The following is a 24,431-nucleotide window of genomic DNA, read 5'->3' on the forward strand; positions in this document are numbered from 1 at the left end:
CGAGTTTCACAAGACACTCAATCGTTTATGCTGCGTAATAATGAAGTTCCGCTATTTTCTTGTTTAGTGATCTTTTAATGGAAAAAATAAATAATGCTTTGTCCATGGTTAGCTAGTTAAAGAAGGACAAATTTCCACCACGCAACCACACGCCCTTCTGCTCTGGAATACACCGTGCCAGGAGGGTTAGAAAGCTCTGCAGGGAATTACATATTCAAGACAAATAAATAAATAAAATTCATTAAAAAAAAATTTTTAAAAATCAATGCAAGGACTGGCCAAGAGGTGATGCAGTATTGTAGAATAATGAACAGTAGGGAGTAGTCATTGCCAATATACAGATCACAGATACAGACACAGATACTGAAGAATGCATGGCCTGACTTTATTTAATTTAAAAAAAAGAGATTGAAAAAAAGCCTTAATTTGGGGAACCTTTTAAAAGCCACGCGTTACTGTCGCTCCTGGTTGTGGGGTTGTTTACCCCTTGTTAAAGCCTGCTTTCTTGATGCACCTGCATGGTGTCAAAAACGTCAGCAGCTTGACTTCCATTGAAATGATTGCGTCCTAAAAGGGCAATTTGGAAAATCCTTGTCCTTTATAAACGTCTGAATGAACACAGAGAAAATGATTCACTCTGTACATAACGGTGACAACTGCTTTAAAACAAAAAAGACTCCTGTCAAGTATCAAAAATGCTCCAGGCTGCGTGGCTCTAGGCCGCAGGGCTCCAGGGCTCCATGCTGCATGGCTCCAGGGCTCAAGGTCACGTGGCTCCAGGGCTCCAGGCTGCGTGGCTCCAGTGCTCAAGGCTGCATGGCTCCGGGACTCCTGGCTGCGTGGCTCCAGGCCGCGTGGCTCCGGGACTCCAGGCCGCGTGGCTCCAGGGCTCCAGGGCTCAAGGTCGCGTGGCTCCAGGGCTCAAGGCCGTGTGGCTCCAGGGCTCAAGGCTGCATGGCTCCGGGGCTCCTGGCTGCATGATTCCAGGCTGCATGGCTCCGTGGCTCCAGGCTGCGTGGCTCCAGGCTGCGTGGCTCCAGGGCTCCAGGCTGCGTGGCTCCGGGGCTCCAGGCTGCCCCTCATTGCACCTCGGTCTTGATGATAGTGGTGTCGAGAGCCTCGTTACGCAGGTCCACGGCCGAGCCATTCCTCCACGACTGCTCTGCTGCGGCTGCCACCTGGATTGTCCACAAGTACTGCTCTTTGGTGAAGAAAGGGCTTTCCCTTCCTGCCAGGACAACGAGAAACAGAGTTAGAGGAGGCTTATTCTACAGAACATTTAGCACTGCCCTGCTGGAATCACCATTCAACACTGTTTCCAGTTACAAGACCTTATGGGCCATCTTCGTTAAAGCATCAGGTAAAAGCAATCAGGAAATGATTCTCTAAAATCGATTCTGCCCTAAAATGAAGTGTTTGTTTCATACAAGTAGTATTTTTTAAACGTTCCTCTGACATTCCTGAACTTTCTGATGGAAGAGTTTAAAAATGAAAGTAAGGAACTATTTTCAACAGGCAGCAGTGGTGTAGTCCAGCCGGAATTCAAGCTAAGTCACATGACACATCTCCAGTCTGATTCAGTCAGCAGTCCTCTTGATGCAATGAAAAGAGCAAAAGGAACTTCTTCTATTACAAACTGCTTGTTTAAGAAGGCTAAACATGCTGGCGAAGACGACAGCAGCAGTGCATCCACTACAACTGTGGACACAATGAAAGAAAGTAAAGCATTCTGACAAGAGAAAGGCACTGTGTGGAAATACTTGCAGAAATGAGATAAATACATTTTCTACTAAATGTTACTATAAGTTCAGTCTACAAATAAAAAAAATATGAATTTGTAGTATAAGAAAATCAATATTTTAGGAGGTGTGCTGATTTAGGACTGTACCACTGGTCTTAAAATACTTTTGCACGAAACAAACATGAACGCATTAGCTAAGCATTTTAGATAGGGAAGCTTCACACACCCCTGTCGGCAGGTTTACAGAGCTGTGTGAATTGAGAAAGCCGGAACGAACCTCTGAGTGTCCTGAGAAAGTGCCGCAGCAGCTCTCTGTAGGCATCTCTGTAGCGATCTGCAGTGTCCTGCATACACAGAGCCGCTGAGGTGCTGTGGTCCGAGATTCCCAAGGGGTTGCGATTGTCCATCTGCAGGGAGCCCTCTGTCCCGTGCACCTGGGGAAAGGGGGAGCCACAGAGAGACCGTTGCAAAAGCACTGCCTGGAAAGCTCTGGTGGCTCTCTCCGTGCCTCTAGAGCTTACGAAGGAAGAGCTCTAGGGGAATTGTGTTATCCTGTTATTAAAACAGCTTGACAGTATATATAACAGTGCCGATCGACTCACTCCCCATTGTCTTTTTCGTACTTACTTCCAGTCTTTGGTCACAGCTCTTGTTGCAGTGCTGGCTGGTGTCCAGGGAGACGATGGCACCGCTGGGGAACTTCATGCTGACAGAGATCGAGTCGGGTTCCTTCACTGCAGCCATCTCTGCAAGGACGGAGCACAGAGGTCACTTTCACTCTCATCAATGCAATCCAAGTGCGTTCTGAAGACTTTGTTAGCTGTCCTATTCAATGGTACACCATTTACAAATACCAAATTCACACAGATCATTTTGTACAAGAAACAGGAGTTGGTTTGCTTTGAAATACCTCTGCAGAATGCATGTCCGAGAGAAAAGATGGTATCTGGGGCACTTTCTCCCAGCAGCCAACAGATGACGTCAATGTCGTGCACCGCTGTGTTGTAGAATATCCCACCTAGGACACAAAGAGCAGTAAGAAGCCATGCTAGGGGGTTGCCAGGTAAACAGTGCAAAGAGCATCCCTCTTTTGCACACAATCAGACCGCCTGGATGCAATAGGAGCAATAAAACTCATCCAGCGCTTATGGTGGCATTGTAACTAGACTGGCGTTACTGTCGCTCCTGGTTGTGGGGTTGTTTACCCCTTGTTAAAGCCTGCTTTCTTGATGCACCTGCATGGTGTTAATAAGAGCCACTTCCTGCTGAAGCCTGGACTCACTGAGCACAATGCTCTTATTGAAGCCAGGCGGTATGAGGAAATAGAGGATGTCACCTTGAAAACAAATACAGCTTTAAAAATAGATTCAAAATAAACACTGGTATTCAAAGCCACAGGCGCCCAATTACAGAATTGACCCTGAAATCTACCGTGCACCTTACCGGGCTCACGGAGCAAAGCATTCTGGTATATCTCTTATTCTTCAAGGATGCATTCGATTAAGATAAACCAAAACAGGTTTCCTGAAACCATCCATTATATTAAAGTCAAACTAAAACCATCTCAGGATTTGAATAGGAAGCTGGTAGCAAGACATGCTCATCATTACTGCAATCACAAAGACAGAACACACTTAAGTGCCATATGAGTTTGCCAATGAATAAGTGGTTTAATGAAATCTGTAAAGACGAAATTCATTTTATATTCCTTTATTCGTGTTGATACAAACCTAGATAGGTTTTAAGCCCTTGTTTTTGAATGGGAAACCTACGAAACCAAAATTGGTTTTGTGTAAATCAAATGGCCCTCCTCTAAGTTAAGGACTACAAGTCCCAGAATGCACCGCGGTGTGAAGCAATCTGGGTCACCCAATCCAAAGGCTGAACCGCTCCATACCTGAGGATTTGATCGCTGCCACTGAGGTAGGGGGATACATTCTGCTGACAGTCGATATCCTCTGAATTCTACCCAGCCTTTCATTTTCACGGACCCTCTTGTACAGAAACTGCAAGGCTGGGTCGAAACGCCTAAAGAAATATAGAGATTTTTTTTATCTCTATATATAAAAAAATACACATGTGGCTCACATAGAATTAGGTTGCAGAGACCAGCACTTACTTGAAAAATCCACAAACCAGAGGCTTTCCGCAGCGGCTGGCTTCATCAAAACACGACTCCGCGATGTGTCTGTTCAGGCTGGGAAGCTTCTCACAGAACACCCCTTTACCTGAGAAAGACAGGCGAGTGACAATCAACAGCACCACTGAAGTTCGCTACCAAAATGTAAACATAAAGTCTACAAAGAAACGCAAAACACATCATGGAAATGTTTCTGCTAACTGACAACAAGCGCGTCCTAAGGCAGAGACTTCACGGAAATACACAGACGTGTAGCTCTACACCTGTAAAGGTTTAATGTGGTATACCGTGGTTAAAGCACAGATCAAGAACAGGGATGTTATGGTAAAGTACTGTAAATCGGATGTCTGGTAAAGAATGGTCTGTTCGTGGTATAGTGAAAAGCATGCGGAACAGTCAAATTACTGTGCAGCTGTGCTAACTTTTTAAAGGTAAAGCTTGCATCTCCTGATAAAAACAGGCTGAACACACCCACCTGCTCGCAAGGCATCCAGAACTATTACTGAGGCTTCGTCTGGAGGGGAACAAACCACCACCCCTGAAACGCTAGAAAAGACAATGAGAACAACAATAATAATGTTACAGTTTGGTAGCATTTATTAATAAAGCAAGTAGCACTACAAAAAAGCCTTGCAAGCTGTGAGAACCCAGCCTACCACTGATCTCTGAGCACGATGTCGGTGTCCCGGGATCGCAGCATCCTGGTGTGGGTCAGATGCTCCTGGCTGAAGACACCCTCCAACTCCCAACGCTGATCCTCCACTATGTAGAGCAGCTGGCAGCCATTCTCTACAACCAGACTGTGGCACAGTGCCCTGCTGCCACTGCTCACCCCAAAGAGAGCCAGCCCCACCCCAACTCCCAGCCCAGCCCCTCCCCCTGCGCCCGCCCGCAGGCCAACACTATTGGTCGTCTCCAGCCAGGGACTGGTTGGCCAGCCAGGGAGAGGCGGGCTCCTGACACGCCCGCTGGAGAAGTTGTGTGGTTGGTTGTCGGAGGTGGAGGGAGTGGCCTCGGAAGTGGCTGCAGAAGAGGTGGAGCTCTTGCTGCTGGAGCGCAGTGGGAGAGACGGGGGAGGGAGGCTGCTGGAGCAGGAGGAGACGGAGGAGCTGGGAGTGCCCGGCAGGAGGGGAGGCTGAGAGGCCAGGGAAGATGAGTCGAGTCTGACAGGTAAGTGGAGGTCCGATGGTGCTGATCTGTAAAGAAATGCCAAAAAAAAAAAAAAAAATATGTCACTTCTCTCGCATTGCTCACCACAGTCCACTTTTCGGTATAATACTGAACATTTTCACAGCTGTGGCTTGTTTACCTTGTTATTTCTTCTTCTGTATGGCTTCACTGCAAGCCAGTCAACCGAAAAAGCGGTAGAGGAAGTAAAAGCACTTATTTTTAGTGAAGCAAGAGCTATAAAAACAGAACAATAGAGCTTAGCTAAAGCTATTTTTAGAATTACTAGCTATTCTGTAATTGAAAAATGACCATGCCTGCATACAGTAGTAGACCCATTGGGGAGTAAGTTTTTATTTTAAAAGATAGTAGATGAAGAGTGTGCGAGTGCTTTGTCAATTCTTGCTGCACTGCCCCAGCCAGCACGATTACTGTACTATTGGTACTGTTTAACTGATAGGAGTCCAGAGCCCTAAACCCTGAACTCCAACTCATTCATGACAGACTGCGTTCCACAAAACGGCTGACAAATATACTCTGATAATAAAAAAAAGAGATGTACTTTCAGACAGAACTGCGTATAACAGCCCAAACAGGAGCTGTAGAAATGGCTCACTTTAATGTGTGCATTAATAATGCAGCATCTGATTGGCCGGAGCGCTATCTCGCTGAACCCCAGCTCATTCCTATTTTAACTGCCTGTAGTGTGTCCTGCAGAATAATTCATTTCCGCAGGCATAAACGAGAAACCTTATCTCCCACCCTCTGTTTACTTTTAAAGCACTGGAGTAAACACAGTACCTCTGTCGCCAGGCAGGTGGAGGCGGCTAGACGGGCCAGAACACAGAGAGAAAAATAGAAATCCCCCTGTTCTTATCGCCCCCCCAGCATTAGTGACTTCCCCTCCGTGTGGAGCTGCTCCTTCAGGCAGGACAGGCTGAAGCTGAGGAGGTTGCTCCCAACTGCAATCCCTCTGAAGACAAGAGTTCCTCTCTGTTGAAAAAGCTGCTGCTGCTCCCAGCTCTGTATCCCCCTCTCCTAGTCTTCATAACCGCTGGCAGGATTTTCCTCTCCAAACACCTAGCAGTGTCAGCCTCCCTCGCTCACACACACAACCCCAGGGACCAGCCACAGTGTTCAAGGCATCACTTCTTGTTTTAATGCCTCCCTGTTTAAATATCGTCAGTGTAAAAAGAGCTCAGTGATTCATACACCAGTTCACCTACAGTATTTTTGTCCCTTACCAGCAGACCGCTTTACCTTGAAGCACATTTACACACACCAATATATTTTCAGCTACAGCCCTACTCTCTGGAATGGAAACGAATGGGTGATGAGAATGGTGGCCGAAAGTTGCACCATATTTTTTTAATTCCTGTTATTTCTACACTCTTATTTTTCCACTGACGCGCCGGTCTGAGCTTAATGCTAGGTGGCCTTCGGTAAAAACTGACGCTGTAGGAAATAACTGCTGTGTCTGCTTCTGACAACTACATAAAATAGACCTACTACAGCAGAACAGTCTAAATACCTGGTCTAGTTTACCCTGGATAAAAGCCGAATTGATCAGGGCCGCTAATGTCCAAGGAAAGCATTCGATTTGACCCGCTACGAAACACGCTCTTTTAAAAAATACCTAAAAAGTTTGAACAACTAGGCTGAATAGCCTATCAAACAAAAAATGTCATGTTTTAAATGTCTGATGTCTTTGCACAGCTAATGCAAACTGTTAAGGGATTCATTGGAAGTTTACTTCGACTCGCTGGAGCTTGTAAACCCTTATCTAACCTAAGGCTCACAGTGCTACCTGGATCAGCTCGGAGTACAGTGCAATGCAATGACAGAAATGAAGACCTCCCGTGCATACAAGTTTAAGCCATCCCAGGTTTTACCCTTTACCTATAACCTGTTGCTATCAAGCCCTGCAACAGGAGTCTAACTGCATAAACTTTTATAGCACATTCAATCCAGGAGGTGCAACAGATTCAAAGCTGATAATGTTTCACCTTGAGGGAACAGCAGACACATAAGAACATAAGAACATAAGAAAGTTTACAAACGAGAGGAGGCCATTCGGCCCATCTTGCTCGTTTGGTTGTTAGTAGCTTATTGATCCCAAAATCTCATCAAGCAGCTTCTTGAAGGATCCCAGGGTGTCAGCTTCAACAACATTACTGGGGAGTTGATTCCAGACCCTCACAATTCTCTGTGTAAAAAAGTGTCTCCTATTTTCTGTTCTGAATGCCCCTTTTTCTAAACTCCATTTGTGACCCCTGGTCCTTGTTTCTTTTTTCAGGCTGAAAAAGTCCCTTGGGTCGACACTGTCAATACCTTTTTGACAGGGAATCAAGATCAAAGAGGTGTAACTGGGGCAGAAAACAATAATTAACATTTACTATCTTTTATTGAAAAAAAAAACACCCAATACAAATCATTATATAACAATATAACCATGAGATAAGCAAGGGGAGACAGCAAACACATAGGGGACGAACATGGGTTGCTCTGTTGTAAAAGTGCTCTGCCGTCTCCAGGTACATTCTCAAAGACAATGCTGCAGGAAACACTTACACATGTACGGGCTTTCTGTCCCACTGTTGCTTGATCAGCCTCCTGTTTCGGTAATGTCTGGCCGACGCCAGGTGCTCGAGTATCCTGTCTCTGCGGACCCTCACCGGTACCTCGCAGGATTTACAGTACAGGATTTCCACTCGGGTCCTTTCCCCGGAGTCGTGCTGCTCCACGACGTGTCTCTTTACTGCCAGGTCGTGGAACTCCGCCGCGTAGTCATGCAGGGTTTTTTTCTTTCGCCCCATCTTGTGAAAAAAAAAAAAAAAAAAAACGAAAACACGACCAAATCCTGTTTTATCTTTTTCGTCTGGTTTTATTAATTTCGCCGAGAGGTTTGCACCGGTTGCTCAGAAGAAGAAGCCATAAGAGTCAAACAAAGTTTCGGTTACTAATTATGACAGAGGCGCAGTCAGGTAGGTGCGCTCAGGTGAGAATAGCCGCAGTCAAAATCCACGTCGTGCTTTTAATCATCCGTGTGTGTGTGGGTGAAATATTTCTTGAGCTGATATTTTTTTCCCCAACATTATTTAAAGCATTGTTTTGGTTTGTCAAGTTTTGTTTTTCCTCCCCCCACAAAGCCTCGGGTCTCTATTTATTCGGTTCGTCGTTCGACAGCTTCACATGCTAAATTTTTCTATAATTCTAGTAACTTAAAAGTAATTTTTTTCATTTCCTTCCGCTTTTTCGCTTCGCTGTTTTGCTTTGCCATCTCAAGCTGGCTCCGACCCCTAGCCCCACTGTACATTTGCTTAAATCGCAGTACTTTCGTATCGCCCTCTTGGTATTTGCATACGAATAGTATCTGTAGCATTTAATATTTAATCCGGTTATTTTTACTTTCCTCAACTTGTCTCCACTTTAATGAAAGTTGGTTCCTTTTCAGTTCTTACATCGATCTAATAGCTTGCCAGCCAGTTCATTGTGAGAAGTCCAGTTTTATTTGTACCTTTCTTCTGCACTTTGGTTTCATCCAATAAGCACGGCGGTCTTGTGTTATTTTCTAAATTGTGTACATTATTTAAAAAAAAAAAATCCTCAGACAGATGCTTACAAAAACAAACACGAATTCCTCAGTATGGTCGTGTCCTATCTTCTCTCCACTCAAGCCTCGGCTAAATGCAACCCCGGTTGTGGTCACACCAGGATGTTGTTTTCAGCTGCACACTGCCCTCCTACACAGTAGAGTACCGCTACTACTAGATTACAAAACAACCCTACACCCGACACGAATTTAGCCTGTCCTGCCCTGTACAGTACAACAAACTAACCTAGGGAGATACACCCCCTCTTCTATTACCCGATCCGGGTCCAACGAACCGCCCCAAACGCGCATAGGAATTGCTTCGCGCTTCCTCACTGATCCAATGCCAGTTAAACTGAAGCGCTACCCGGGTCCTACTCATATTATCACCATCTGGAGGTCTGGAGGGATAAAACCAAGGAAGTGCGTTTTTTTCATTCTACAAAACTCTTTGCTGTATTTGAATTCCGACTGTACACCACAGCACTGTCAATGTGTTATAAATTCATAACTACACAACCTTGCGGATCATTATCAGATGGCCAGCATTGTGCCTGACAACACCAAGTGTCTTCTTCGGTAGGTGCCGTTTTCAGTGCTGCCATCTAGGAGATGTTGTAGCCATTCAGGTAAAATTGCATCATTTAAAAAAAAAAAAAAAATACATTTGAAACTGTACATTGTTGAAACCACAGTGAAGTTTCTCAGATAATACAGGTTTAAAATCACAGACAGTGTAGTTATCTAATGCATTTTAATTACCACTTTTTAAATATTGTACAAAATAATCTAACAAACATAAAACACATAGATTCTAAAATGCATTCTCAAATGCTGAATAATAAGTGAAAATAATCAGTAAAGACGGGCGCTAGCTTTCAATCTTCAGGGGGAAAAAGGTTGCTGTTCAGCGTCAGGTTTTGAATCTAAAAAATAAATACAAAAATGTATATCAATATTTAATTTACAGAAGAAAAAAAAATACAGGAGGTGATATCTCATGCAGTTTGGGTGGACCGGTCTGATCCCAGTGGGTTAGAATAAGAGACACCATAAACACCATATTGACTGACTACAAAAATCACAAAACACACTATAGGCATGAACTGCTATTAAACATAAAGGGTTGTTTAACTTCAGAACAAAGCCATATATTCTACGCACAGGGTGGCATCTACACACAGGATGAGAGGCACTGGAAGTCAGACAAACCCTGCATAGCGATTGGTTTATCTTTTAAATTAACATTCCTCGGAACAAGGGTTTAATAATCAATAGCCAATGTCACTTATGGGTTGGGGGAATGAGGGTTATATTTTGCAACCATGCCAGAGGTGAATGAAACTCTGTCTCGCTGTGTGTTGGTTCACATGCATCGTGTTGAGATGGCACAGACTGACCTGCATGCATTATACTCACTTTAAGAAATGAAACTGCATGGTTTTCAAGAGACAAGATTTTTGTAAACCTCACTTACCACCGTGATCACCTGTTAAATGATTTGCACAGCATTTACGCTGCAAAAGATTTGTTTTTTTCGTAGTGAACCCAATTCCAATGAGGAGTCCGAAAAGCAGAAGGGCTCCAACTACAGCAATGGCAGTCCATGGTGTTGCAGCTTCTTCCTCGCACACAACGTCCGTTGTTGAATTTCCATTTTTACCACCTGACTTACAACTTTGAAGGAAGTACAGAAATAAAAGAATGAATTGTGTTTAACGAATCCCTTGGAAGTCCTTTCATTCAAGCGTGGTTGAACTCACTTTTTCATGTACAGTTCAATAGACACAAGATGCCGAGTGCCTTACTGATGAATACTAGCACTTACACAGTCCAGGGTGCGCAGTAAAGGGACATTTCTTCAATTGAAAAAGTACCTTTGGGGCAGTCTTCACAAACTGTGTCAGAGTTTTCAGATCCTGCACATCAAAATATATTATTTTACTTTTAAAAAGCAACTTCATCTTAAACATTAGTCTTGTGAAATATTTCTACATGTATTGTTATTGCTGTCATTCAAGACCCCCCTTTTTTTAAAAGGAGGTCTATTCTTTAAACAAATAACATTTTGCTGTCTGGAACCCTTATTGTGTTTAGGTTCCGTATAGAACCAAATCTTACATACTGACCAAGTGAGGGTGCTAAAAGAATCATTTGATCCCCTCAGTGGGGGTTCCAGATGGGGTGCTTAATGTTTGGAACTCATAAGCAGTTCCATTCTGGAACCCCTAATTAAGAACCCTTTGGTTTCATCCTGAACCCGGCATACAGAACCAATATTGTTCAATACATTAACAAGCATTTCACAGAATTATCAAATGGTTTTGAACTGAACTCACAAAACACTTTTCTGCTATCAAGACACTCCTTGTAATTCCAGCTAACCAGTCATATCTTAAGATTACCCATTGAAAGCCAGTGGCAGCCTTTTAAGGGGTGCAATGTGATCCAATGGTGGTACAGTAACGGATTATACAAAACATCACAATAGTATTAAAACTGCAAACAGCAACGCGTTCCCTTACCTTGCTGCTTAACGCGCTGTCCTGGCTGACAGACTCTGCGTTTCCTGCACAGCTGGCAGCTTTCCCCGTCCCTATCCAGGCAGAAGAACTCTTTCAAACAGCTACAGGCCGTGTTTTGCACAAGGCTACACTGGTGACGAACAAACAGACCCAAGTCTGGTGGAGAAATTACGCAAGTGTACATGTCAATGCATAATGAAACAGAACTTTGGGTCGGTCTTAAGGGAACACATCAGTACAGAAGTATAGCCTAATTCTTACAACTGTGGGGAGTTATGGGAACTAGACTCAGCATTGCCAATATATTTTGTAAAGGATGCACACCAAAAAAAAACAAAAAACAAAAACCTTTTCTTACCAGAATCACAGACTTTACATGTTCGACACTCTGTTAACCAATTGGGGCGATCTATATATGTGCCATTTGAACAGTGGGTGCATTCTGTCTTTTGCAGTGCTGTGCAATGTTGTGAAACATGACTGCCTGAAAATGCAATACAAAAACGTGGTGTGATATTCATTAACAACAATAATACATATTAAAGTGAAAAACCATAGCCTGTTTTTAAACCCGGTTACCTGTTTCGCACAAGCTACAACACTGCCCATTGAAATGATGTTCATCAGGTCGACAGGCACTCGCAATTGAATGAGACACAACAAGCAAAGCGATTATCTGGAGAAAAAAGCATACGTAATAATGGTTGCATAATTTGGTTTTGGTTTCGTTTATCGTCATTCATTTAGCATATGTTATTGAAGCACAACATTTCAGGGGTTTTTTTTCCCCCACAGGATGTTGTTTTTTTCTTTTTTTTCACCAGAATATTTATCTTTATAATATTATTTATCTAATATTTATCTACCTACCGGTAGCCATTCGTTTGTATTATTTATTTTGACCAGCAGTAGACTCGTTTTGTTAAAACGCTAATAGTCTTAGCCGAAATATTTGAGAAGGTCGAACAACTACCCCCCCCCCCCTGTTATAATTTCCTTGGAAAATGTGTAAAGTGGCACCTGTTACCCGTTTTCAAGTTTCGCTTCCAAGTTGAAACGTCCCCAAAGAGGGAAACCAATCAAACTGAGCAAAATGATAATGGGATAATCCAATAACTGATCAACTCACCTGTATCGAACAAAGTGGCAAAGTGGAGATCATATTAAACAAACTTCCGAGCAGGTAGAGAACCTAACCAACAACAACTGAAAAATAAAAAAAGCAAATATACTGCAGAATACTAAACTTTTAGTTTTATTTTCGAAATTAGTCACAACAAGGTGTCGTCAAACACTGAAACACAAATTGAAGTTTTGTGTGGCACAATCATATTGTGCTATGCTGGTTTTTAAGCAACTGTTGCGGTCTTAGACATTGCGATTTTTTCTTAAAGCATCCATCACCTTTGTGTGTGTTGTTTTGTTTTGTTGTTTGTTTTATATATATATATATATATATATATATATATATATATATATATATATATATATATATATATATATATATATATATAATATAGATACGTGACAAATTGTAAATAGCAATACTATTCGTTATATTAAGGCTAACTCCAAAATATGTCTTTTGATTTCAACGCTAGTTAAGACCATTAATGCAATTTAATCTGGAAATAAAACTTCTATATCTTTGCTACTCTTTTTTTTTTTTTTTCACACTTGCATGGTAACGTTTTTACCTTTCATTCACTTTGAGCCTGCGTATTTGTAGCTCTTTCACAACTGTGTTTGCCATTGATTGCATGTTATTTTTTGCCGCTCTCTCTAGCACCCCCTTGTGATTGAGATGCGTATCTCAAGGGTTCTGTCCTGGTAAATGAACACATTTGGAATGTGGGCGGCGACCCGGCTATTTTAACCAAAAAGAGTGCACAACGCTGTAATATATTATTCATTCATTTATCTGGATCGAGGTCTGTTGATCAACGTTGGTTATGTACTATTTCACTAAACATGTGATTAATGCTTGTTAGGCAATGTCTGATCAAAACCATGCATCCTCACCAATATCCATAAAAGAGTCACTACTAGTGTGAACTCCACCAGCAAAGCATTATGCACACCTCCTAGGGTTTCTGTAATACTTCATTGACGAGAAACAAAATGTTGTAACCCTATCTTAACACGGCAATACTACACGCAGTGACCGAAGGGATAATATGAGGATTCTGTAATTCATTAGCAAACACACCCATGGTTAAATATTTAAATCATGCGTCAGGTTTTTGCAAAATTATATATTTATATATATATATATATATTATATATATATATATATATATATATATATATATATATATATATATATATATATATATAACACTGAATATAATATTGAATGTCCTTTTTTGTGTGGGACCTTAATAGCGACTGCGCTGATTGCCGTCTAACCTTCTAACGTCATTGGAGGTCCCCGTAACTTTACACGGGCAATCCTTGTGTGCATGATGAGTTACAACAAACGTACGTCTCAATGTTGTTTGTGCACGATACTCATTAAAAATTTTTGTAAAAGGTTGTTAAAAGGTATATATATATATATATATATATATATATATATATATATATATATATATATATATATATATATATATATATAATATAACTTTGTAGATAGTCCCTAACTTTTGTTTTTTTTTGTGTGTGACCATTATTATCGCATAAAACAATTCGTATGTATGATTCTGTCGTTTATTTGGTCATTCTGATAAACTTGTCTCTGCTTCGTAAACATGAAGCTTAGTTGCGTTTAATTTTGCAAGATTAGTCACGGCTCTATTTAACAGTCATAATAGCGTTCGTAGGACACGTCCTCCTGTTTCACTTTCACATTTGTATTAACAAAATTAGCTCAAATATACATTCGTTTGTTGTTTAACTTTATTTAAAACGTTTAACTTGCATAAGAGACTTACATTAACTTTTGACTTAGTGATTATCCAGTTTTGTTAATAGTTTACAACTAAAATAAAACATACGTCAGCCGGGAACAGCATTAAGGCCTACTGTATATTTTTAGGCACAAATTTCAACCTGCAATTAAATACGTGTGTATAGATTATATCTATATCAATAGTCAGACGTGGCTATGCTCAGTTAAATATTATTTATTTATCCGTTTTTGTAATGTTCAACCAAAATACGAATCTCTAAAAAGATGTTCTCATAGTAATTACGGTTGTTTTTTGCAGTTTCGATGCTTAAATGTATCCGTTTGAAATGTGTAAATTCATAAGAACATGTTGCCCAGCCAACGCCCTTTTTCCATTTTCTCATTCTCAGTTTAGAATGTCAGTTTGTCACCCCTTTAAATACTGCAGTGCCAGTTACAGGGTTTTTGCCATATATATATATATATATAACAGCATTGAAACATTTGCTTTACAATGTGGTCCTTTATTTACATATATACAAACTACTGTAATACCAGAACATACTTAAAAAAAAAAAAAAAACATCAATGATTTGAGTTATACTATATTACAGTGAAATAGGCAATGTACAGTTGAAACTGTAGCTGTAATAGATAACACTGTAAGAACATCATTTCTCCTTTGTAAAAGTACATTTGCAGTTCGCTCTGTTATTCTCATGGGGTTGTCAGCTCTGTGGTTAACCACACTGCTCACTCAGTGCAATATAGCCTTATCGAGGGCAATTAATTCAATGCAATGACCGTGTGAGTTTCACATAGTTTTATATAAAAAATAAAAAAAAATTAAAAAAAAAAAAAAAAAAAACAGAAAAAAAAAACAAAAGGAAAGCAAAAACAGTAAATCTGTAAATTTGAGATTCAGGTCAGTCTGACGCTCTTCAGAGAGCGTGGATTTCTGTAGGAGTTTACAAACTTGTATTTACCCAAAGACGTACTAATACATTGTTTACTAGCTGACATTCTTGCAAGCGAGCCACACCCTTATCATTAACAATCATGGCACTGTGTGTAAATCATTTTCAAAACGCAACAAAACTATCACTCTACTGCCTTGGGAATTAACCTAGTCTGTACGGTAACTCTTCCCTTCCTGACCTGTGGTTTAACAGAACAGGGAACAGGTCACACATATCCTTGTAAAAAGGAGGATGCGTGGATGTAATACAATGGTAACACAGAACGGCCATGTGACAGGACAGTGGGGTTGGGCAGAGATACCAATGGTAAACAAAAGGGAATGACCTCAACTTTAACACGGAAGCCTCGCCCATTCTTTGTGTTTCTTTCCTTTTACATCTAAAGAACGTCCTCATTTGTATTTTTATTTTATTTATTTCCATGTAAAGACCCCCCTTCTTGGCAGTTTCCCAGTCAGTATCTCCGGGGGTTACTTTGTGATCAGATAGACTCGGACCGTACTGCTGCTGTTCTTTCTGATTCACTGAAGCTCAGCCTGGAGAGGCGGGGGTTAGAGATGACAGACACCCAACTTCCCTGCTGGCACTACTGTTTATCTCGGGTACCTCTGGCTCACTCTTGCAGGCACGGTGTTGAAAGTCAGATGCAAAGACTTAAAAGAGAAGTACTGTTCCAGCTCAAAACAAGTTACTCTGCAAGAAAAGGATCTGCTACATTATTTGGGCATTTCAGTTGGTTGGTCTTTGTCTTATGACTGGAAAATTCAAAACCGCAAGAAAATTAATTGTACAAGGTGCCAATCTGTATGTCTTTCCAGATGAGTCCAGCTCTGCGACGTTGACGTGCCAACCAGAAAAGCCACGCCCATGCTGTTCTCGGGCTCAGGTCTGACCAAAACGAGGTCATCATCAATACCTTCAGGGGACATCAACTCTGATGGATCAATCATCATGTTTTCACTGGTAGGGATGGGTACATCCTTCATGCAAACAAAGTAAAATGGGCTTAATCAGTGTTCAAATTGAAAGGTACCGGTCTTCATATGAAGCAGGTCACAGGGAGGGAGTCTGTTCTAAATGTTGTGGATTAATGCTGTTTCCTTCAAATATTTATCATTCTTTATTTCATTTTTTTTTTACTGTGGTTTTATTTTTGTTTTGTTTTTTCTACAGAAATCACATTGTCAGAATACCACTGAAATACAGACCAAACCCAACCTTGCTTAGTCTCTGAGCTCCGACAGGACCAGACCAAGGTGCTGCAAGCAATAAAATAAATAAAACCTGACAATGCATGTCATTCTAGAACCTCACCACTGACTCAAAGAGCTGCCAGTAAGAGGAAGACAGATTTGATTTTCTTGGAGCGAGTGGGCATGTAAACAGGTGTGTGTGTGTTCTTACCTGTGGCTCGCATTATTTGGTTGCTCATTCTGTGCTGGAAGCATTGATTCCTGTATTGGTAAAACAGATTCTTCTGTCCCTTTATCTTCTGTTTCAGAGGATTGCTATAAGAAAATAAACAGTAGGAGAAAGTGTCGTTTTTATTACAAATCAAGGTGTATTTAAGAATTTTCAGTGTCCTTTCTCACTCTCTCTCTCTCTATATACACACACACACACACACACACATATATATATATATATATATATATATATATATATATATATAGCTATATATAGTCAACTATTCCTTCTTTTGCCTTTTTACTCCTTTTAGCATTGAAACTGGTAATACAAAATAAGATGTTTAGTGGAAAAAATAAAGAAAAACTGAATTCTACATGCTGCAAAATTCACAACAAAATAAACGTATTGCAACAAATATGTTGCAGACCACAAAATACAGCACAGCAAACATTTCTTGTGTTTTTGTAGATCTACCAATTCTTTTCAAAATGTTCTGTATTTAAAGTTTCATGTAAGATTTATTCATTAAACAAATTATTATTATACAAATAAAATGCCAAAATATAAAATCACCTTACCTTATTTAAACAAATACCTAAGGGAAAAAAACACATCAGTTTAGTTAGTTGACATCAAAGTGTTATTTGTGCAGTTAATAATAATCATCATCTTTATTTATATATAGCACCTTTCATAGTGGACCATCATCACAAAGTGCTCGTGTGAATTATGCATCAGTTGCAGAGTCACTTACAATGTCTCACCCGAAAGACGGGGCACAAAGAGTTAAGTGACTTGCTCAGGGTCACACAACAAGTCAGCGGCTGAGCTGGGATTTGAACCGAGGACCTCCTGCTTACAAGCCTGTTTCTTTAACCACTGGACCACACAGCCTTTTTAGGTGCTTGCAAATATGTTTAGTTTGTATTATCAGGCTCCTGGTAAATTTGCTCTGAAGTGATCACACATCACAGCATGAAACAAATCACTAATCAAGCAGCTCTATGGGAGGAATACGGTATTTAACAGCCATCTCCTGTTCACTTACATGAAATACTTCACCAGCTTAACATTGTAACTTTGAAAACATAACAACATGAAATACAGGTCAGGCCCTTTCCAAAGCGATTACTAACCTTTCTTCTTCCAACAGATGACTCCGACAACAAGACATAACAATCCAACCATAACTCCAACTATTAAAGCAACAGGCTGTTTTTTCTGACACTGCACATCTGCTGTTGAAGTCCCATTTGTATACTTCACTTTGTCATTTAATGCACAACTGGTAGGAAAAAGAAGGAGAAAAGGTCAATAGAACTGCACACATGAATGATTGACATTCCAAATTACTTGCATTGTTGAACTAACTTCTTATCCAGTTAGTTCATTCTGGTTTAGCATTCCTACACAAACACACTGTGCTCCCTGGAGTTCCACTTGGTCTCCTTGACAATAGTAATCTCACAGCATGTCAGAAATAATTCATTAATTCAGGGCATGGTTTAAAATACAGACTGTTGTAGTGATTTGTTTAAAAACCCCAGAGGAAGTACAGTAATCAAAGTCTTCTCGATTGTATCAATGTTTTTAAAATGTTGAGTAGAGACTTGAATAGAACACTGTATCCCCCCCCCCCCCCCCCCCCCCCCTGCCCCCCAACAGCTACTAGTCAGGTTAAAGCACTTACTCTGTCCAGGGGGTGCAATCTAATGACATGTTTTGTGTTGAGAAGGTTCCTTCAGGGCAGCCTTCACATCTTGTATCAGATTCAGCAGTCCCTGGATAATAAAACATTTCATTTTCTTTCTTCTGTTTGATTTTGCACTGAGCTAGTAGCCCTTTAACAGCATATAAAAAGGGCACAATGCTCATGCTCTTACCTTGTGACTGGACTCTCTGTCCAGCTTTACAGACCGTATGTTTTTGACCCTGATCACAGCCACCACCCCTTGCTTTTCCAGAACAGAAATATCCAGTCAAAGGACCACAAATTGTGTTTTTATGACGTTGACATTCATGACGAACTGTGAGGCCCAAAGCTGGAAAAAAAAAAAAAAAAATCTGAATGTAAACTATATATATAATTATGCCATTTGTTGTTCAACATTCGTTTGAGATGTTAATGTTGGGTTCCGCTGTAACCAGTAGACATTAGTGGTAGCGACTCATGAATATCATCTATAGCATCTACTGAATGGACCTGACCTCTAAGTCAGACCACTAATTATATTACAATTATACAAAACAGCTTGCACTCAGTAGTCTGTATCAGTTTCTTCTGATTAATTGCTTTTTTTTTTTTAAACACATAAAATACATTAGTGTATCAATTTCTTTACTTTATTACCTTGATCACAGTTTTTGCACGGAAAGCATTTAAGTAATCCATTGGGTTCTTCAGTGTATGTACCGCGTTCACACGGGATGCAGCTTGTACTGCTGTCATGTGTGCATGGCTTGTATACAGAAGAGCCTAAATAACAGGATTATTAAAATGACAGGGACTATTAGCACAGCGTGCAGTTTAACAGCTGCAATTCCAGATTCAGCTAGGACTCGTCAGAGGGAACTGTAGATGTTGCTGCAGTTCATACAATGCAAACGATAACCCCCCCAGACTTGTACAAAATGAATGAGTATTATGACATTGTCTAAACACACACAAATAATAGGCGGACATACCTGCACTGCACATGGGGCAACACTGTCTGTCCACAGAAAATTCTGAAGCAGCGCAAGAGCAAACAGCAGTTTTAATATTTACAAAGAACAGAATCACCTGAAAGAGAGAAATAAAAAGTATGTGCACAGTATATACAAAACCAGAACAGCATGAAAACCTAAAGAACAATGCCTGACGCATTTCAATAAAAGACAATAATTCAAGTAATTACTGAAGGTCGTTAACTTCAGCTTCAGTGGTCCTGGTTCACAATGAATTTGCTCTTATGAAGTCTGCAAAGTGAGTCTAATGTTATTAAATTACTGGCGCCTAAAGTAGATCTTAAAATAGCATACACAAAATAAAGTGATACTTTTAGGATTACATATCAAATTTATGTGTCAATTTTACACAAAATCCAAATTCACCTATCGAGTCTGTACGAATAAGAGGGGATGATATTTGTGCAGTTACTGGGGAACACACAGCTCTGATACATGTACTTCATGTCGCCAGGTGATTTTTGTTCCTAATTGTTAAAATCTTGCACTTTTAAGACGGTCCCTTGATTGCACAACACAAAAGAAATTATCCATAAAACCTGCATCTTTTTTTTAAATCTAAAACGTCGCCAGTGTTCTTATAATGTATAACACCGTCATGTTTGTGGTTTCTAGAAGCGTTTGGTAGTAAAACTGTATATTAAAAAGACATTTTCTAATTGTTTTTAGTAGTCCGCAGTTTCAAACTTTGTTTCGTTTTTAAAAAAAAAAACTTGTCTGGGCTGATTTTAACGAACGCGGTAGTACGCCATTACACAGAGAATCGCTGCAAGAACGCAACAACATACACAGCTATACAATAATACAACGTGCCATACTTACTAGAAATGAAGGCAGCATACTTTTAACCACAACGTCTGTTACTTTTCATATTCAAGCAGCCAACATAAAATATTTAAACCTGTTTAATTTCAGCAAACAATTCTACTGCGCGCTCTACTGGAAATAAAGTATAATCCCTCTATAGGTTACAACAGGTCACTACACGTACCCATCATAGATTAATCCCTTAATCTGAGGAGACTACTGTTTTAATACAGCGATCAAAATTCAGTTCGATTTTCAAAGACCACCTTCCATTCCTCTTTTTATGCAAAGGTCTCCATCGTAGCATTTGTTTAATACTAGGACTACTCACGCAGCACAGAGAAAAATCACCTGGCTAGTACTACTACAAACAGCAAGCATTTGCGAGTAACCTAGTTTTGGTTAGATAATGGCACACACTATCCTATGTTAAGGATGCTAAACAGTTAATAATAATAATACATTCAATACCTTAACAGGTGCTGTCTGTCTCCTCGTATGATAGTGCCTTTTTTCTTTTGCAAATCACACATGGATAGACTGGGTGGTTTACAAAAGAGGGTGTTTCCTTTGATCAAACCCACAGGCTGGGCTGTTCAGACGGTGGTAATATTGACTACAGTACATTTGAATGGTTATACAGAGCCTGGGGCGTGTCCAATGTTCTGTCAGAGCATGCAGCCCGACAAGCACAGGGCATGTTTAAATAGATGACATTATTACTGTCAAGCTGAAAACATACCAGAGAAATTAAAAAACAATGATAAAACACTGCCTGCCCTTTCTGTAAACTTGATTCAATTAGTCTTTCCCCTTCTTTATTTCCATCAGCCCCTTCATGAATTCTGTACTTTCATTCTGCATTAAAATGTCTTCCAATTAAACTTTAATCACAGGTGATATTATTGACCTCAAGGTGCTCAAAGCTGTATTTGGACTGCATGGGCTAGATTTTCTTTTACAGTACAAAATGATCAAATATATATATGTGAAAAGGTTTATTTTAAAATAGTTGGCAGCATTGATGGTGGTAGACAATCATGCAAGTGGATGCAGAAGAAACTGTAAGATCATTATACACATTCACCAGCTTATCTTCTCTCTGGACATCATTTTCAAAAGCCAATTGCCGAAAGACATAAACGGTGAGTTTATCTGGTTATTAAACCAGATTCCATGCTAGCAAAATCAGGGGCCAGCCACAAAGCACTGCTAGCACTCAAGCAAGCAATCGTATTTTGACCTGTTTAAATAAACCAAACACTCACCTGTTCTATCAATCAGATCACCTGCTACTTCAATCACTATCAACTGCTTTTATATTCCAGTCGAATTGCAGTTGGTGTCGTATTTCAATACGACAGGTAGGCTAGCATATTTCAATTTTCAATTTTATTTATTTATATAGCGTCTTTCACACCGCAGTATCTCAAAGCACGCCATGTGTTTTTTAAAACAGAATACAGTCTGCAATATCTGCTAGCTAGCATGCCACCATATTGTCTCGCAATACATAAGCAAGCCCCTGGGGCTTCTTTCACAAAGCAGATCTAGCAGTCTGCTGAATCACATTCAATTCCATAAAACTAAAGAAAATAACACATTTACACTTTAATCATACAGACATCTTGTAAAGTAAATAGCATCTTAAATCTACCTTTAAGTAAAAACAAGTGAAATGCAATCTAAACTTATTTAAAAAAAAAAAAAACAGTTCATTATTGGAAAGAAGAAATGAAGCATCCATCTCAGAACAGAATACATTAGGTGGTGTGCATTTTACACATGGAAAGATGTACCGTGATCATTGTAGAAACATTAAAGGAAACTAAAACCTTTGGTCTTTGAAGACAATAAAGACTTCCAGTAAAAAAACCTGTCATTAAAATGTGAGTTTTTAGTATTTCAGCCCTATTGAGTGCTGAATAGTTCAGAATGATCATTATAGACAGAAACAGGTGCAAGGTGTTTACAATTATATATATATATATATATATATATATATATATATATATATATATATATATATATATATATATATACATACACAGTATATAATATCTATTTAACAATATTCACAAATTATATATCTTTAAAAAATCTAATAAAGTAGATCCAGATCCAGTTTATCCAGAGCATATCTTCCATCCACCATTGTTAAAAAATATCCCAATTTGTTCTTTTTCTCCAACCCAATTCCTGGCTCAATCACTAGTAACGCTGCTGTCTGGCTCCCAGTCAATTGCAGTTGCCATGATATCTAGATACAGCTTCCACACACAGCTCAACAGCTAACTGTATGTGAAGATATGACTGATCCATTGATGCCACATCCTGTAGAGTCCAGGCTGGCCACTGTGTTAATGCTCCAGGAGGTGACCCATAGACGAGTTGCTATTAGAAAGAAGTCTTTAGAAGAAAAACAGGGAAAACTATTCACTGTTCACTGCTCCTGAACTTGTCTGGCTGCACGTTCCAGAATCTCTTCTTACGTCTTTTGATTGTTCATATAGAGTCAAGTCAGTCACATTTTCAGGTGGAACTGTGGCCTTTAAATGCATCGCTGTATCCACAATGCTGTCTGCTAAATAGAGAAGGAAAACATTTTGAAATTGAGTTTTATGAATGCTGTGTTACAAAGCAATGCCACCTGCTCTATGTCATCTCCTTACACAACTAAATCCTGAAAACTAGCTAATGAACTATGACATAATTTTATAATCTTCCCTGAGGTGAGCATGCATGGGTCTATTACGAAGCAAGAATAAAAGGTATTAAATAACCCGATTGCAACTGTATGAAGCCAGCAAGGGGTTGGGTTGGTAATTTAGCCCATATAGATGCCAATTCATTACCCAAAACCTAGGATTTTGCTGAGAGCAGTTTTGCTCCTATTAACCAAAAATAAACATCATTTCTGAATCCTCAGTGAAGGATACTCACTGTTGCTGTTTATCTGAGCAGTAGATGTTCTGTGTGAGCTCCAGGTTTGTGAGCTGCTCATCGGATTGACTTGTAGGTCTTTTGCAATGGTGCTGCCAGCAGTGTTATCGAAAGATGATTCCTGGGATGAGGTTCCATGTCTAGGAGAGTTTTCAACACTTACAGCTACACTGTCTGTCCCATTGGTCATAGTCACACCTGGGACAGGTGTGTATCCTTCCTGTATTTACAAAAGAACAATCTGTTAGAAGGGTTGCCTGAGCCTGAAATCTAATCTCATTATGTTTCTCTGAAACGTATATAGATATATGTTTTTACTACATACATACATATGTATATACAGTTTAAATCAGGGGTAAGTAACTCTAGGGAGTTCTAGGTTTAATTCTAGGTTCTATGGTAATATGTAATTAGTTCAATTTCATCATTAAGGCTGAAATATAGCTCAAAGTTCAAGCCGCTGTATCTATATCTGTTATACTTTATAATGGCTAGGGCATGGTCATCACTGGGATTCAATGCAGGTCCTGGACCGGAAGGGTCACAGTATCGCTCTGCTGTTTTAGATAATATAATATAAAAACAGTTGCAGTACCTTTCCCTTTTCTTTTTCCATGCTACCACCTAAAAAAAAAAACTTTGAATTAGTACAGATATCTACACAATCCCTCAACAAATGAGACACTTCAGCTAAAGGCAATGAGAGGGCCATTCCTACACATGTCATCAGCATTCATCAGCAGCAATGGCATTGTGCACTGGGAGTCCTGGCCAGTTGTCTGCAACCTCAGAACTTTGCTCCAATCCAATCCTCAACCAATACATTGACTGGGCTGAAATCAATGCAATAATGATGGACCTGGTTGGAAGCGAGTCTCTCAATGGCATGCACTGGAAAGCCAAGGATTCCTTCCCTGTAAACTGGCCAGCATCACAAAACTAAAACAGAAACTCTATAGGATCACACTGCAAAGGTAAGCTTTTAAATAGAAAAAAAAAACATAAATAGCCTACTGACCTTTATTATTGTGCATGTGTTTGTAAACCAACAGTATTACTACTATTACACCTGTCAGTACAACAACTCCAATAATGGTCCCAGCTATGACTGCAGTGTTAACAGATGATTGTTTGCACTCCACGTCCGAGGCAGGGGTTCCAGGCTTTGCTAGTCCCTCAGATTGACAACTACCAGGAGAAAGAAACAACGGTTCCAGAGCCGTGGAATGGAATGCACTTCCACATAATCACTGTGATCATTGACATCAATATCTCCAGATCTTTTATATATGCAGAGTTGATTACATTTTGTAGTTTTTAAATGAAGAAATTGTGATGTAATGAAACTTTAAAGCACTCACTCAGTATGTGGTTTACACGTTTCCAATGAGCCATTTGAATATGTATTATCAGGACATTCCTCACATTGTGTGTCTACAACACTGGACCCTGGAAAACAGACAATCAACCCATGACCGCACTTTATATATTTATACATGATGTTAAATA

The 24,431-nt window shown here is 40.0% G+C and overlaps 2 protein-coding genes across 4 annotated transcripts; both read right to left on the minus strand.

Moving 5' to 3' along the window:
- Nucleotides 1-54: 54 nt before the first annotated feature.
- LOC121328736 (myo-inositol 2-dehydrogenase-like) lies at nucleotides 55-8,916 on the minus strand. The gene is made up of 9 exons (XM_041273744.1): nucleotides 7,620-8,916; nucleotides 4,538-5,077; nucleotides 4,357-4,427; nucleotides 3,861-3,969; nucleotides 3,639-3,769; nucleotides 2,652-2,759; nucleotides 2,369-2,487; nucleotides 2,019-2,175; nucleotides 55-1,228 (listed from the first exon to the last, which is right to left on the minus strand). Exons 1-9 carry the CDS (start codon nucleotides 7,862-7,864, stop codon nucleotides 1,080-1,082), a joined length of 1,629 nt encoding a protein of 542 aa, XP_041129678.1. The 5' UTR covers nucleotides 7,865-8,916; the 3' UTR covers nucleotides 55-1,079.
- A 4,904-nt stretch (nucleotides 8,917-13,820) lies between these two features.
- On the minus strand, nucleotides 13,821-20,530 carry LOC121329302 (tumor necrosis factor receptor superfamily member 14-like). Of its 3 annotated transcripts, none has more exons than XM_041274847.1 (9): nucleotides 20,451-20,530; nucleotides 19,131-19,227; nucleotides 18,796-18,921; nucleotides 18,329-18,487; nucleotides 18,136-18,226; nucleotides 17,582-17,730; nucleotides 17,024-17,040; nucleotides 16,440-16,543; nucleotides 13,821-16,015 (listed from the first exon to the last, which is right to left on the minus strand). In XM_041274847.1, the coding sequence occupies exons 2-9, from the start codon at nucleotides 19,141-19,143 to the stop codon at nucleotides 15,985-15,987; spliced, it is 690 nt and encodes a 229-aa protein (XP_041130781.1). In that variant the 5' UTR covers nucleotides 19,144-19,227; nucleotides 20,451-20,530; the 3' UTR covers nucleotides 13,821-15,984. The 3 variants fall into 3 exon arrangements, with proteins under 3 accessions (XP_041130781.1, XP_041130780.1, XP_041130782.1); XM_041274846.1 differs by lacking the exon at nucleotides 20,451-20,530 and adding an exon at nucleotides 19,995-20,149; XM_041274848.1 differs by lacking the exons at nucleotides 18,796-18,921; nucleotides 20,451-20,530 and adding an exon at nucleotides 19,995-20,148.
- Nucleotides 20,531-24,431: the final 3,901 nt, after the last annotated feature.

The sequence above is a fragment of the Polyodon spathula genome, chromosome 16, assembly GCF_017654505.1.
Source record: "Polyodon spathula isolate WHYD16114869_AA chromosome 16, ASM1765450v1, whole genome shotgun sequence".
NCBI classification, from domain to species: Eukaryota; Metazoa; Chordata; class Actinopteri; order Acipenseriformes; family Polyodontidae; genus Polyodon; species Polyodon spathula.